General features: G+C 42.0%; 1 protein-coding gene across 1 annotated transcript; it reads right to left on the reverse strand.

The window, feature by feature from the left end:
- Positions 1 to 383: 383 nt before the first annotated feature.
- Positions 384 to 4,990, reverse strand: LOC110535458 (suppressor of cytokine signaling 6-like). The gene is made up of 2 exons (XM_021620464.2): positions 4,416 to 4,990; positions 384 to 3,310 (listed from the first exon to the last, which is right to left on the reverse strand). Exon 2 carries the CDS (start codon positions 3,285 to 3,287, stop codon positions 1,461 to 1,463), a length of 1,827 nt encoding a protein of 608 aa, XP_021476139.1. The 5' UTR covers positions 3,288 to 3,310; positions 4,416 to 4,990; the 3' UTR covers positions 384 to 1,460.
- Positions 4,991 to 12,160: the final 7,170 nt, after the last annotated feature.

A 12,160-nucleotide genomic window follows, 5' to 3' on the forward strand; every position in this document is an offset into this window, starting at 1 on the left:
ATCAACTTTACCAGCATCATAGCATACGTATCAATGAATCGTTGTGACATATGAAATACGAGTGATAGTGTAATCAATGTGTAATAACTACGTAGAAAATGTGTGAACGTGTTAAATTATTGTGACGTGCAGTCATATTCAGGTCCTGATTGGTCAACAAGCTAATTTGACACATCAAATAGTGTTATTTGACATCAAATAGTACATTTTTGACACGCAAAGGCCCAAATAGCGTTCCATAGAAATCCTGGTTGAGAATGAAAGGAATGAACAAATGAACAACGAAACAGCACATCAAGTAAGTGAAAGAAATAGGTTTTGATTATGTTTTACTGGTGATGGGGACATACGTAAATACCAACAAAATTGTAGTGACGCCTCTTGCACTGAGATGCAGTGCCTTAGACAGCTGCGCCCATGTGTGTTAACTATTTAACTGTTCTAGAATGCTTAAAAAGGCTACAAAAGTGTTTTTTTTGTAAGGAAAATATCAGATATCGGTCAAAAATGTCATATCGGTGCATCACCAATCCTAACAGTACCTTTTACAAGTGGGCGGGATTAAATAGTCCAGCCTACATGCACCCACACAAAGCTTACGTTTCTTATTAGCCCTAGCAGTTGTCATTAACCAACTTGACGGATGGCAAATAAAAAAAGGTCCTCTTAATTTCACAGGGTGAATTCAACAAAAACATTGCTTAAAAATACTTTTGGCCTCTGCATTGCATTACTGCAGTGCTTCTACTTCGGTTTAAGACACAGAAGATATGCCCCACTGCGTTGTTGTTGGATATCTATTTAAATGAAGCGTCAAAAGGATCACGCTCTAAAATCAGCCCATTTATTTATTTCATTTAATTCACTGCAGCCTTTTAAGATGTCAAACCTAAGCCAGTTAAGTGAAACCTTGTTTTAAATCTGTAAATTTGAGCCAAAAGGTAAAATATTGATGTTATTCAGATGGCTGAACTTGCCATTCTAGAGTTTCCAGTCTTCTACAGCAACTGGAGAGAGAAATAACTCCATATCTCACTGTTGATAAAGTATGTTTTCTTAAATCATGCTTTGTACTTCTGTGACAGACTCGTATACAATATTCTATGATAGATCTCTGGAGGTTTGGCCAGAAACTGAGTCTGAGCGACAACGACTTAACCCTTTAACTGTGGAATTGGGGACGGGACACTGAGAAACATCACCTTGGGCAAATCTGAACTGGCTCACCATTACCAATTTATTGCACTACTTATAGCCAGTGTTTTTGGCAGAAGTACTGCGCAACATACGGAATAGGGTTCCATTTTGGACACGTCCCTGGGAAAAAACAAAGAGCCAATGGAACCCAATCGATCTTGTCTAAACGATGGATGTCTGTAAACCTTTGTTAAATCTCTTAAACTGAACCCAAAAGTGCAAGTTGCTACCATTGTCTGTCCTATCTGTCAGTGTCAACCCTGTCAGTAGTGCTTCTCCTGCAGGTAGTCTTTCATCTTGTTGGGCAAAGGCAGGTTCTGAATCAGGTCAATCCTGGTGTACTGTCTGATCACGAACCGACACAGGTACTGCAGGGAGCGCACTTGCATAAAACGAGACACGGGATTGGTCAGCCTGACGGGGTAGGTGGCGGACCCTGGTAAGCGAGATCTAGAATAACAGAAGGCTCCATTCTCCGAATCTTTGATGGAGTATTCTATCAGGTCTACGATGGACGTGTGTCCCTCCACGTCGGGCTGCTCGTAGAAGCTGAAGCGTCCGTTGGAGTGTTCGATGCGAGTGTGGAGGGTCTTGGTCTGGGAGCGGAAACTAAGGCTGAGGAGGTACCTGTCGTCCGAGCTGTCCCTGACCAGGAACGAGCCGTCGGGCAGGTTGACCAGCTTCTCCTCAGCCTCCCAGCGTGTGATGGGCCCCCAGTACCAACCCTGCCTGGCTAGCTTCTTCAGCTCCTCGGTCAGGCTGGTCACAACCATGGGTCCGCTGCTCTGGACTGAGTCATACACCAGGCTCATGCCCGGAGCCGAGTTGGGGTCAAAGTTTAAGTGGTGCCTCACCCGCTCCGCCACGTGGCTGTACGCAACACCGAACCCAGAGCAAGTCCTAGGGATCTCGTTGCTGGGTAGCAGGGGCAGGGGGGGAGGAGGGGGGTGTTGGGCATCGACCCTGTCCCTGGAGCTCTGGAGCATCACGCCGTTAGAGCCGATGAGGAGGCCGTTGACAGACTCCATGAAGAGGTCCACTGGCAGGTTCAGGTTCATACTCACCAGATCCTGGTCTTCCTGACTCTGCTGATCAGCGTGGAGAGAGCTACTGTCTGCCTCAGTCACCACCTCCATAGGCAGGGACCCGTCCAGGCAGAAGGAGTGAGAGACAGAGTGGGACCCCTCTGGGTACATTCCCTCCTCTAAAGGTATGGTGTACTGGATGTATTCCTGTGGCGTGAAGCCCAAGACTACAGGCACGTGTTCATCAATGTTCAGGTGCAGCTGGTCTCCGTTTTGGGGCTGCTGGAGGTTCTTCAGGGACTCTGCCTGCTCCTGGAGGTTCTTCACGGCCTGCTCCTGAAAGATGCCCTCCATCTGGAAGTCCTGGTGGTGGAAATCCTTCCGAACACCATTCAGGTTGGGGCTGGGGCTCGGAGAGTGGACCATGGCTTTAACTTTCACCTCCATCTTGATGCAAGCTTCATCTGAGTTCACAGGCCGCAGGGGCCAGGGAGAGGGGCTGTAATGGTGGCTGCGGAGGGATGCCGATCGTAACGGCCGATGGGCCTTGACCTCGTTGAAGCTGATGGGCACAGAGGAGGAGGAGAAGGTATCGTCATCGTCAACTGACCCCATTGCTGTGGAGCCCCCTTTGACTTTGGCCTTCTGCTTGGCCGACAGCCTCCTCTTCAGAGAACCCATCAGACTCTCGCTCTTAGAACGGCCCTTGTTGTGTCCCGCCTTCTCCTCTTCTTCAACTCCTCCACCGCCACCTCCAAGGTCGCAGCCCGCCAGCTCTTTGGTGTAGCAGCCCCTGAAAAGAGAGTCTTCCTTGGAGAAGTCGACCGCTGGCGAGGGCTGCTGGAGCATGACAAAATCCCCCCCTCCTTCTTCCTTGCCCTTGTTGATGTTGAGGGACTTGCAGATGGTCTTAAGGCTGATTTTCTTCATTCTGAACGGCCCTCCTTGGCAGGGAAGGGGTGTGGGACATGAGACTGGGACGGGATGGCTGCACTCCTCCTGGGGTCCTGATGAAGATGCTGCTATCCACAGAGTCCTCCCATCAGGCTGGAGACAGCTGGTCATATACACTGCACAGCACTCATCCCCTGGAAGGAAACACAAATAAATAAAAACATACCTCAACAGTTTCTTTACAATCTGTTTTTAATAAAGTCATTTAGGTGTGAGTTTACGTTATGCATGCCTTTACAGACGTTTCAAGACACACCTGGACTTACTGGTAAGCTTACTCTTATTAGAAATGGCAAATAAACTGTACAAAGTTATTACAATTGCATGACTAGAATAGCTGACTCAGTTGGACTAATGTGATTGCAGTTTTCCTTGCTGTAGAAATACTGTTGAATATTATAGCAATATTGTTTGTACATTTAAATTGAAATCCATTCATTTGTACGTAAAACAATGTCTCATAATGGAACCATAACATTAGTGTCTTTAGCAGCAACATTTTCAGAAAATGATTTAGCAGTTGTGCATCTGGTGCCTTTACACATCACGTGTAGTGTTCAAACTATTATTGGCAGATTATTATGAGCAGATTTTAAAAATGAAATGGTGTTAAACTAGCGAGAAAATTAACAGAATTGATGCTCATAGCTAGTTAGCTATTTTATAGGCACTAGTCATTGCAAAAAAAATCTAACAAAACCTCTTGCTAATTGATTACGTTTCTAGCTAACCTTAAAATGTCATGTTTTTACAATAAATATTGGTCATCCAAACAATCACACCTGATAAATAATATGTATTTTCATTACTAATGACTAATTTGCCAAATTGGCTGTTTTGCTAAACTGCATGATTTTGTCTGTGCCAGCTGCTAAATTACGAATGCTAGCCAGTTTAGTTAGCTAGCTATCACGTTAGCTACAAAGCTAATAGACCTGGCCAGCTGGGCCTACAGTCTGGTTTTGCTGGCAATCTAACATTAGTTAGCTATTTTCCATGTTAAATCGTTAAGTAACCATAACGGTCTAAATTAATCATAGATATCCCAAATACTACGACAGTTTCACATTGACAGCTAAATATCAATGTAGTAAAGGTTAGACGGCAATGTCATTGTGTTGAATGAATGTTTACAGTTGTCTGGTCAACTAAGTTAGCTAGCTAACTTGGCTGCCTAGCTACATGCATTAGCTATGAGTCAATGAAACAATCTGTAATATTGTTTAGGTGGGTACTTACTTCGTTAGATTACCATCTGCATTCGTGGTAATGTACACTTGAATTGGGTTTTACCTAAATTTGAAAATGTATTTTAGAAGATAGAACTGAGCTAGCTACTTAGCTTAGCCAGTCAGCAAGCTAGCTTAGCAGTCACAAGCATATCGTGGAAGGAGCTACGGTATCTAGCTAGCAAAACAAAATAAAAGTGCGTTGGAATGGTTCCCCGTTTTATCTATGGCTGTTTATTATGCTGTATTGTAATTTTTCAACAACAATCTATTTTTTTCTGTCTTTTCTAATACTTTCTGACGGACTCTTCCTCTCTCTCTTGCATTTGTTGCTTGTTGAATTGTAGGAGAGCAGGCTGAGAAATACAGCGAATCACATCCAGGGTTGAAACCATTTCTACAATTCCCTCAGGACATAGCTGCTGGAGAAAGGGTCACAGAATGTTGTGTCTGTAATAAAAAAATGTCATTCTGTAGGCTTACACATTGCTCAGACCAATGAATACAGAATGTACTCCCTGTATATAGTTCCATTCTTGTGAGATAATGTTACAATAAATGTTAGTGAATTAATTCATTCTATCTTGTTAAAGCTATTGGTTGCATCTCTCTCAAGTATCAAGTTCTGTATCTTCTGCATACTTTATTATCTGCCTGGTGGTAGTTTGATTAATTCTGTATTTTAATTGATAACTGCTGCAGAATTTAGAAGCACTCATAACATGACCCCATATTTGTCCGGGGGGCACATTTTGAAAAACAGACACTCATGAAGAAGAACTTGGGCGAGAAACCCAATATTGCAAATGCAGTTACCGCCTCTTTTACAGAGAAATCAGAACCTCAGACAATGTGCAACCAGCCACCTTTAGCAAGTATCTCATCAATATTCAGAGCAGGCTTAGAAATGGAAATTGAGAGAATGTGAATAAACTATTTATGCTCTTTCGGACAGAAAGGAGGGAAGAAAATGATGTTTTGAGACCAGTGTTATTTTTGTACAGCATGAAATCAAACACTAAACTTTAGAAATGCACAGTCGTTTTAGGCACATAGTTGCCCCTTTCACACACACACAATGACAGCACTGTCTTCTGAGGGGAGCAGAGGCTCAACGCTCAGCTTGGCGCACCATATGAACTCAGCAGTCAAGCGTTCACTGAATTCAGTTTGTGTTTGTACACAGGGGTTGAACATTATTTTTCTGGAGATGTTATCCGATATTTAAACTGAAAAGCATCATCCAAGTTCGGTGGACTTTTCCAAAGTAGTGTAGTGCATTAACGTGAGCTCTCTCTTACACGCACACCCACACATTATTGTTTTACTATCCTTGTGGGGACCCTAAACAATTGATTCCCAATCAAAATCCTATTTTCCCTGAAGTTAACTCTTAACCTAATCCCAAAACCCCTAAATCCTAACCCTAAACCTAGCCCCTAACCCTCAAATCCAATCAAATTGTATTTATCACATGCGCCGAATACAACTAGTGTAGACTTTACAGTGAAATGCTTGCTTACGAACCTTTCCCAATGATGCAGGGTAAAAAAAGAAGATAATAATAAAGAGGAATAAAATAAAATACACAAGAATGGAGCTATATACAGTATGAGGTACACTATATATACAAAAGTATGTGGACACCCCTTCAAATTAGTGGATTCGGCTATTTCAGCCACACCCATTTCTGACAGGTGTATAAAATCAAGCATCACAGCTATGCAAACTCCATAGACAAACATTGGCAGTAGGATGGCCTTACTGAAGAGCTCAGTGACTTTCAACGTGGCACCATCATAGGATGCCACCTTTCCAACAAGTCAGTTCGTCAAATTTCTGCCCTGATAGAGCTGCCCCGGTAAACTGTAAGTGCTGTTATTGTGATGTGTAAACGTCTAGGAGCAGCTACGGCTCAGCTGCGAAGTGGTAGGCCACACAAGCTCAGAACAGGACCGCAGAGTGCTGAATCGCATAGTGCGTAAAAAACATCTGTCCTTGGTTGTAACACTCACTATCGAGTTCCAAACTGCTTCTGGAAGCCACACCAGCACAATAAATATTTGTCGGAGCTTCATGGCAGAGCAGCCGCACACAAGCCTAAGATCACCATGCGCAATGTCAACTGTCGGCTGGAGTGGTGTAAAGCTCGCTGACATTGGACTCTGGAGCAGTGGAAACGTGTTCTCCGGAGTAATGAATCACACTTCCCCATCTGGCAGTCCGACGGACGAGTCTGGGTTTGGGGGATACCAGGAAAATACCTGCCTGAATGCATAGTGCCAACTGTACAGTTTGGTGGAGGAGGAATAATGGTCTGGGGCTGTTTTTCATGGTTCGGGCTAGGCCCTTAGTTTCAGTGAAGGAAAATCTTAACGCTACAGCATAAGGTGACATTCTACACGATTCTGTGCTTCCAACTTTGTGGGAAGTTTGGGAAAGGCCCTTTGGGATGATTTGGAACGCCGACTGAGATCCAGGCCTAATCACCCAACATCAGTGCCCGACCTCACTAATGCTCTTGTGGCTGAAACGAAGCAGCAATGTTCCAATATCTAGTGGAAAGCCTTCCCAGAAGAGTGGAGGCTGTTATAGCAGCAAAGTGGGGAATGCCCATGATTTTGGAGTGAGACGTTCTACGAGTGGGTGTCCACATACTTTTGTTAATGTATGTATGTACGTATGTACATGAAGGCAGGGTAAAGTGACTAGGCATAAGGTTAGATAGGGATGGCAGGTAGCCTAGCGGTAAAGAGCATTGGGCCAGTAACTGAAAGGTTCTGGTTTGAATCCCCAAGCTGACTAGGTGAAAAATCTGTCGATGTGCTCTTGAGCACGGCACTTAACCCTAATTGATCCTGTAAGTCACTCTGGATAAGAGTGTTGATTTAAAAATGTAATAAGAGTAAAATTTAGAACAGTGTTTGAATGTGTGGGGGATTTGTGTGTGTAGGGTCAGTGCAGATAGTTTGGGTACCATTCATTGGTTGTCTAGCTATTTACAGGTATGGCCCTAATGGTAACCATAAACCTAAGCTTAAAAGGGTCCCCACAAGGATTGTAAAACCAAAATCACACACACACGAGAAAAGAAAGCTTTGAAAATGTCATATAATATATTTTTTTGTTAGGGTTGACTGTTTGGTTCTATTGCCTGTTGTGTTCACCTCTACCATTCAGTTTTTTTTTTCAGGCTCTCAAAAGGCACATCATAAGCCCATTCAAATGCCAAGCCCTAAAGGATGTTACAACCTGTCATAATAATTTCCATGCCAATATTATGATTCCATTTTCTGTTACCCGCCAAACTGACTCTATTGATTTTCCTTAAAGCAGTGTTACTTGGCAAATTATTCTAGTAAGAGCATCCTAACTTGTATTCTGAAAAAAACATATAATATTGGGCTGTCTAAATCTTTCCAAACTGTGTTCTGAGTTACTTTGTATCAGAGCTACCAGCTAAAACTTGAACTCTGAAATGATTCATTGGTTGCCTAATTAGTGTCAGCATTGTTTTAAAGTGGCTCTAATTGTGTTTACTGCTGCTGGCCTAATTTGGACCATACACTGTGTGCTATATTTTGTTTTTTTCAGCACTGTTAAACTGTCAAGCTCATAGAAGGTATGCCATGGCAGACTTGCTTAGGGGACTGCTGTGTGCAGACAGGCCCTATGCAAACACACTAATTACTGAACCCTATTAGGGCTGATCAAGCTGCCTAAGCTTTATATGGGCAGAGAGGGAGGTGGTGTGTGTGTGTGTGTGTGTGTGTGTGTGTGTGTGTGTGTGTGTGTGTGTGTGTGTGTGTGTGTGTGTGTGTGTGTGGTAGGAAGGGGAGAGTGTGTGCGGTTTCGTAGAGAGCAAAAGCCAAGGACACTGGCAGTAGCAAACGAGAGTGCAATGTTTTTACAAGCCAAATTAGACCTGACAAACAAAGTTTTTCTCTAGTGATGGGCTATTTACTTCATGGCAGAATGAGTAAACATGTTGCTATGAGCCAAAAAGTAGAGTGTTACATTTATTCCAGAGAAATCAATCCGTTTTTAAAAATGATTTATGTTATAACTGGGTCAAAGGGTAGTCTTTTGTATCAAATTAATTCTGAAGATATCAATAAATAATGTTACCACTATCATAATTTGATGAGAAATTAAAAATCGACAGGATTATTGGCTGAATAGCACTGCAGGGTACCAGGTAAAGGGGCGTAGGGGGAATTTTCATGTCTACTACAAGCGATGCAAGATCAATATTTCTGCAGGATTTGAATTTATGTATAGGCACAAGTGGTGAAAAAGAAAATGTCAAGTCGAAACATTCGACAACCAGGGAAACCTGTCTTTTAATGAGATACCTCTACACAGGGGGCAGGTTCTTGTTCCTTTTCTCCTCTTAATTCCAAATGAAAGCTGTATCAGCCATAAATTATTTGCTCAATATGTCTGCGGCATCCTTCAGCTTTACTCAGTCCTTCGACTTGACTGCTCCGCCGAGGGGGTTTGTTGGAGGTCCCAAGGTGCCCACCTTCATATCCTAGACACTTTGCAACAGAGCAGAAGACGGGTACAGCAGGCATGTCAAGCAGTGACAGAGCCGATGGGACCACTTGGGTTTTTGTTTCAGAAATTACTGAAGAATAACACAGGGGTTCGATTGTGCACAATGCCGGTGCCTGCCCCCACCCCCTCTCTTCTCTTCTCTGATGGATCCTGCAAAGGTCACACCATAATCGTCCCTTACAGAAACAAATTGAATTAATGAAAGCTCTCTCTCTCTCTCTCTCTCCTCTCTCTCAGCAGCTAGGGACATTTATGGAATGGTTAATGTTTACCTTTTTAGGCTTACTTCTTGGTCTATAGAACCATTTATGTTTTTCCAGCCGACGAGAGCAGTTTTGCTGGTTGTTTAGGATTCAAAGGGTGATCCTGGGCTAAATCAGTCCTTCAAGTTGCCCCAGCTCTCCTCTGGGATAAGTTGTAAGAGGTCTTGGAGGTTTGTGCATTAATTACACTTTCAACAGCTGTATCCACACTGCATGTAATGAGTCAGCTATAGTAAGATAGGAGCTGAATGTAAATATGGCCAATGAAGAAAAAGGGGATGAAAAAATCATCCCATGTTTCCTTACAAGCTTGTAACATACACCAGTCAGAGTGAGATATCTCTTGAAGCATGACTGTCACAACATATTATTAATTGTAGACCTAACACTTGGTTTCCTATTGCCATGTGTTTAATTACAATTCTGATATTCAGATTAATGTGCCAAATTAATACAGGCATTACACAATTTGCCCTCATACTCAAAACACCCAAAACAGAATATTTCCCCAACATTATATTGTATTGGCTTTAGGATGTGTACAGTATGTGTAGGGCTACGTATTACTGTATGTGTTTATTCTATTTGAATATCCCCAAGAGTTTGTGTACATAGCTCTATCAGCAAGACAATATTGTAACCACCAAGTCAACATGAGTTGACAACAGCTGGAGGCTATAACTTGTGCAAAGCAACACATCGCAGCGTTTGGTTTCTGATCGGTTCTTGGAACGAAGCCATAAGTTTCCTGACGGGTAAAACTGAACGTTTTTTTAAACGTTCGGATGAACAAACATTTTTAGGTTGAAGGGAGGTTATAAGAATGTTTTACTATAGTTCCCAGAATGTTTTCCTTGAAGGTAATTAAATAATATTCTGAGAACATTCTCATGTACTCACTAAGTTAATGGGTTATATTTAGGGTAATGTTTAACAACTTTGTCATTCTATTTTGTACATTAAAATCATCATATTTTATAGTTTTATATATTTGACATGTTCTGAAAATTCCATGAAATCCTTGAATATTTCCCAAATTCCAGTAGTTTACTGGTAAAACTTCTGAAAGTTACCTGTACATACCCTTCCTTTGCAACCCTATACACTGCACTTTGATGAGCCGACACATCAAAAGCATGTCCGCTCAGTGCTCCATGTGAACACAAAACAAACATGTCCACCTTTTCATCACATAGACTTCACGCCTGTCATGTTTATGGTTAGGGCTTAACCTGATGCCTACACCAGATGGGAACGGGAGTCTACCATCAAAGGGTTTACCCACCTGTCTTTGTAATTTGGCCTGTATCTATATAGTGTCACATATCCATAGCCTGAGGTTATTGAGCTTCAGTCAGTCAGGACCGATAACCAATCTCTGCAGTGGGCTACTTTGCCAACTGCTGGAGGGGGATCTAGAGCTGCTGCAGTATCTCTTGTTGTTGGAATCTGAAGAGTCTGATAATAGATAAACGTATGTAGCCTATACATTAGAGGCAACCATATGGTCATGGTTTCTTAGAGCTTAGTGAGATTGTGGTTGTCCTTCCAACAACATTCTGGGACTCGTGCAGGGGGACTCGTGCAGGACAGTTGCTTGGCTTTGAAACATTCTCAGCACATTTAAGGAACTTGTAAAAAAACATTTATTTTCTTGGTATTTCATTACTTTAACTGAATTCTTCCTAAAAGTTCAAACATGGTTACATTTAATTACTTTGGTACAGTTCTAGGAAGGTTCTCCAAGTGGTTTGTCATTGGGAATGTTCTCAAATAGTTCAGAAAACATTAAGAAAACTTTCCATAAAAAAAAAAAACAAACCTTTAGTAACGTTCAGAGAACGTTCTAAGGATGTTATTTAGAAAAATATACATTCCATTCTCAGCATCAACAAAACACTATCTTCTGTCTTGTTAAGTGTGTTCTGGGGTGTTGGCAGTGCCCACTAATTGGCCACACCTGATCTTAATGAGTTCTTGTTACTTTTGAAATGGGCTCTATTTGAAAAGACTAAAATGAACAGCTTTGTATGAGTTTTAAAAAAAACATGGCATGCTAGCTTCATCCTGGATGGCGCAGTGGACTAATTCCATGGATAAAGAACAGAAGATCATAGGTTTGAATGTCACTGACGCCTTGTCACAATAAAAAATACACGTGTTTTCCTGATTAATGCCTAAGCAAATTAATGTGTCTTTTCTGTGCTTGGAATTCAAAACAGTTAACCCAAACTAAGCTAGCAGTGTTATTAAAAGTCTTATTGAAACATGTTCTTAGAACATTATTTAATTACCTTCAAATAACCTATAATTTTCATTCTCAGAATGATAATAAAACCTCTCAGAAAAACTTTTAGGTTCTCAGAACCTCCCTGTAACCTAATGTTGAAAAACCTTTCCATTTTACCGGCCAGGAACGTATGGCTTTGTTACCAGAACCAATGGGAAACCAAAATTGTACGTTCCCACAACTTCCAAGAAACCAAATGTGCTAGCTGGGTTTGTTCCCATAACAAATGTGAAACCAAAAACATATGTTGCCGAAACTTCCAAGGAACCAAATGTGTTAGCTGGGCAGATTCAAATTACATATTTACTCTGAGGGATGCCCTGATATGGACCAATGCTGATACCAACCATGCCACAGTAATTGTACGGTAGCTTAAATGCGAAGGAAATCTACCTGCAATGGGTAATGTAAAAAGTAAAGTAAAAAGCCAGACCGACAACCATTGGAAAACTGAACACACAAATCACTGCACATGTCTCAATCTGTTAAGAGCCAAATGCGACTGATTGTACATCAGGCTATGGGGGAATGAGTCAGCAGACTTTAACATTAAGGACCAAAAGGGGGGTGATCACAACCACGAGACACAGCGAGAGACAGGGCAGATGACTCACACAACGCCACTGTTCTCATTTATTTGAA

Source organism: Oncorhynchus mykiss, chromosome 11 (assembly GCF_013265735.2).
Source record: "Oncorhynchus mykiss isolate Arlee chromosome 11, USDA_OmykA_1.1, whole genome shotgun sequence".
Taxonomy (NCBI): Eukaryota; Metazoa; Chordata; class Actinopteri; order Salmoniformes; family Salmonidae; genus Oncorhynchus; species Oncorhynchus mykiss.

What these genes read in the sequence shown, in the direction of transcription:
- LOC110535458 (XM_021620464.2), bottom strand. Translation starts at nt 3,287, where the DNA reads ATGACCAGCTGTCTCCAGCCTGATGGGAGGACTCTGTGGATAGCAGCA.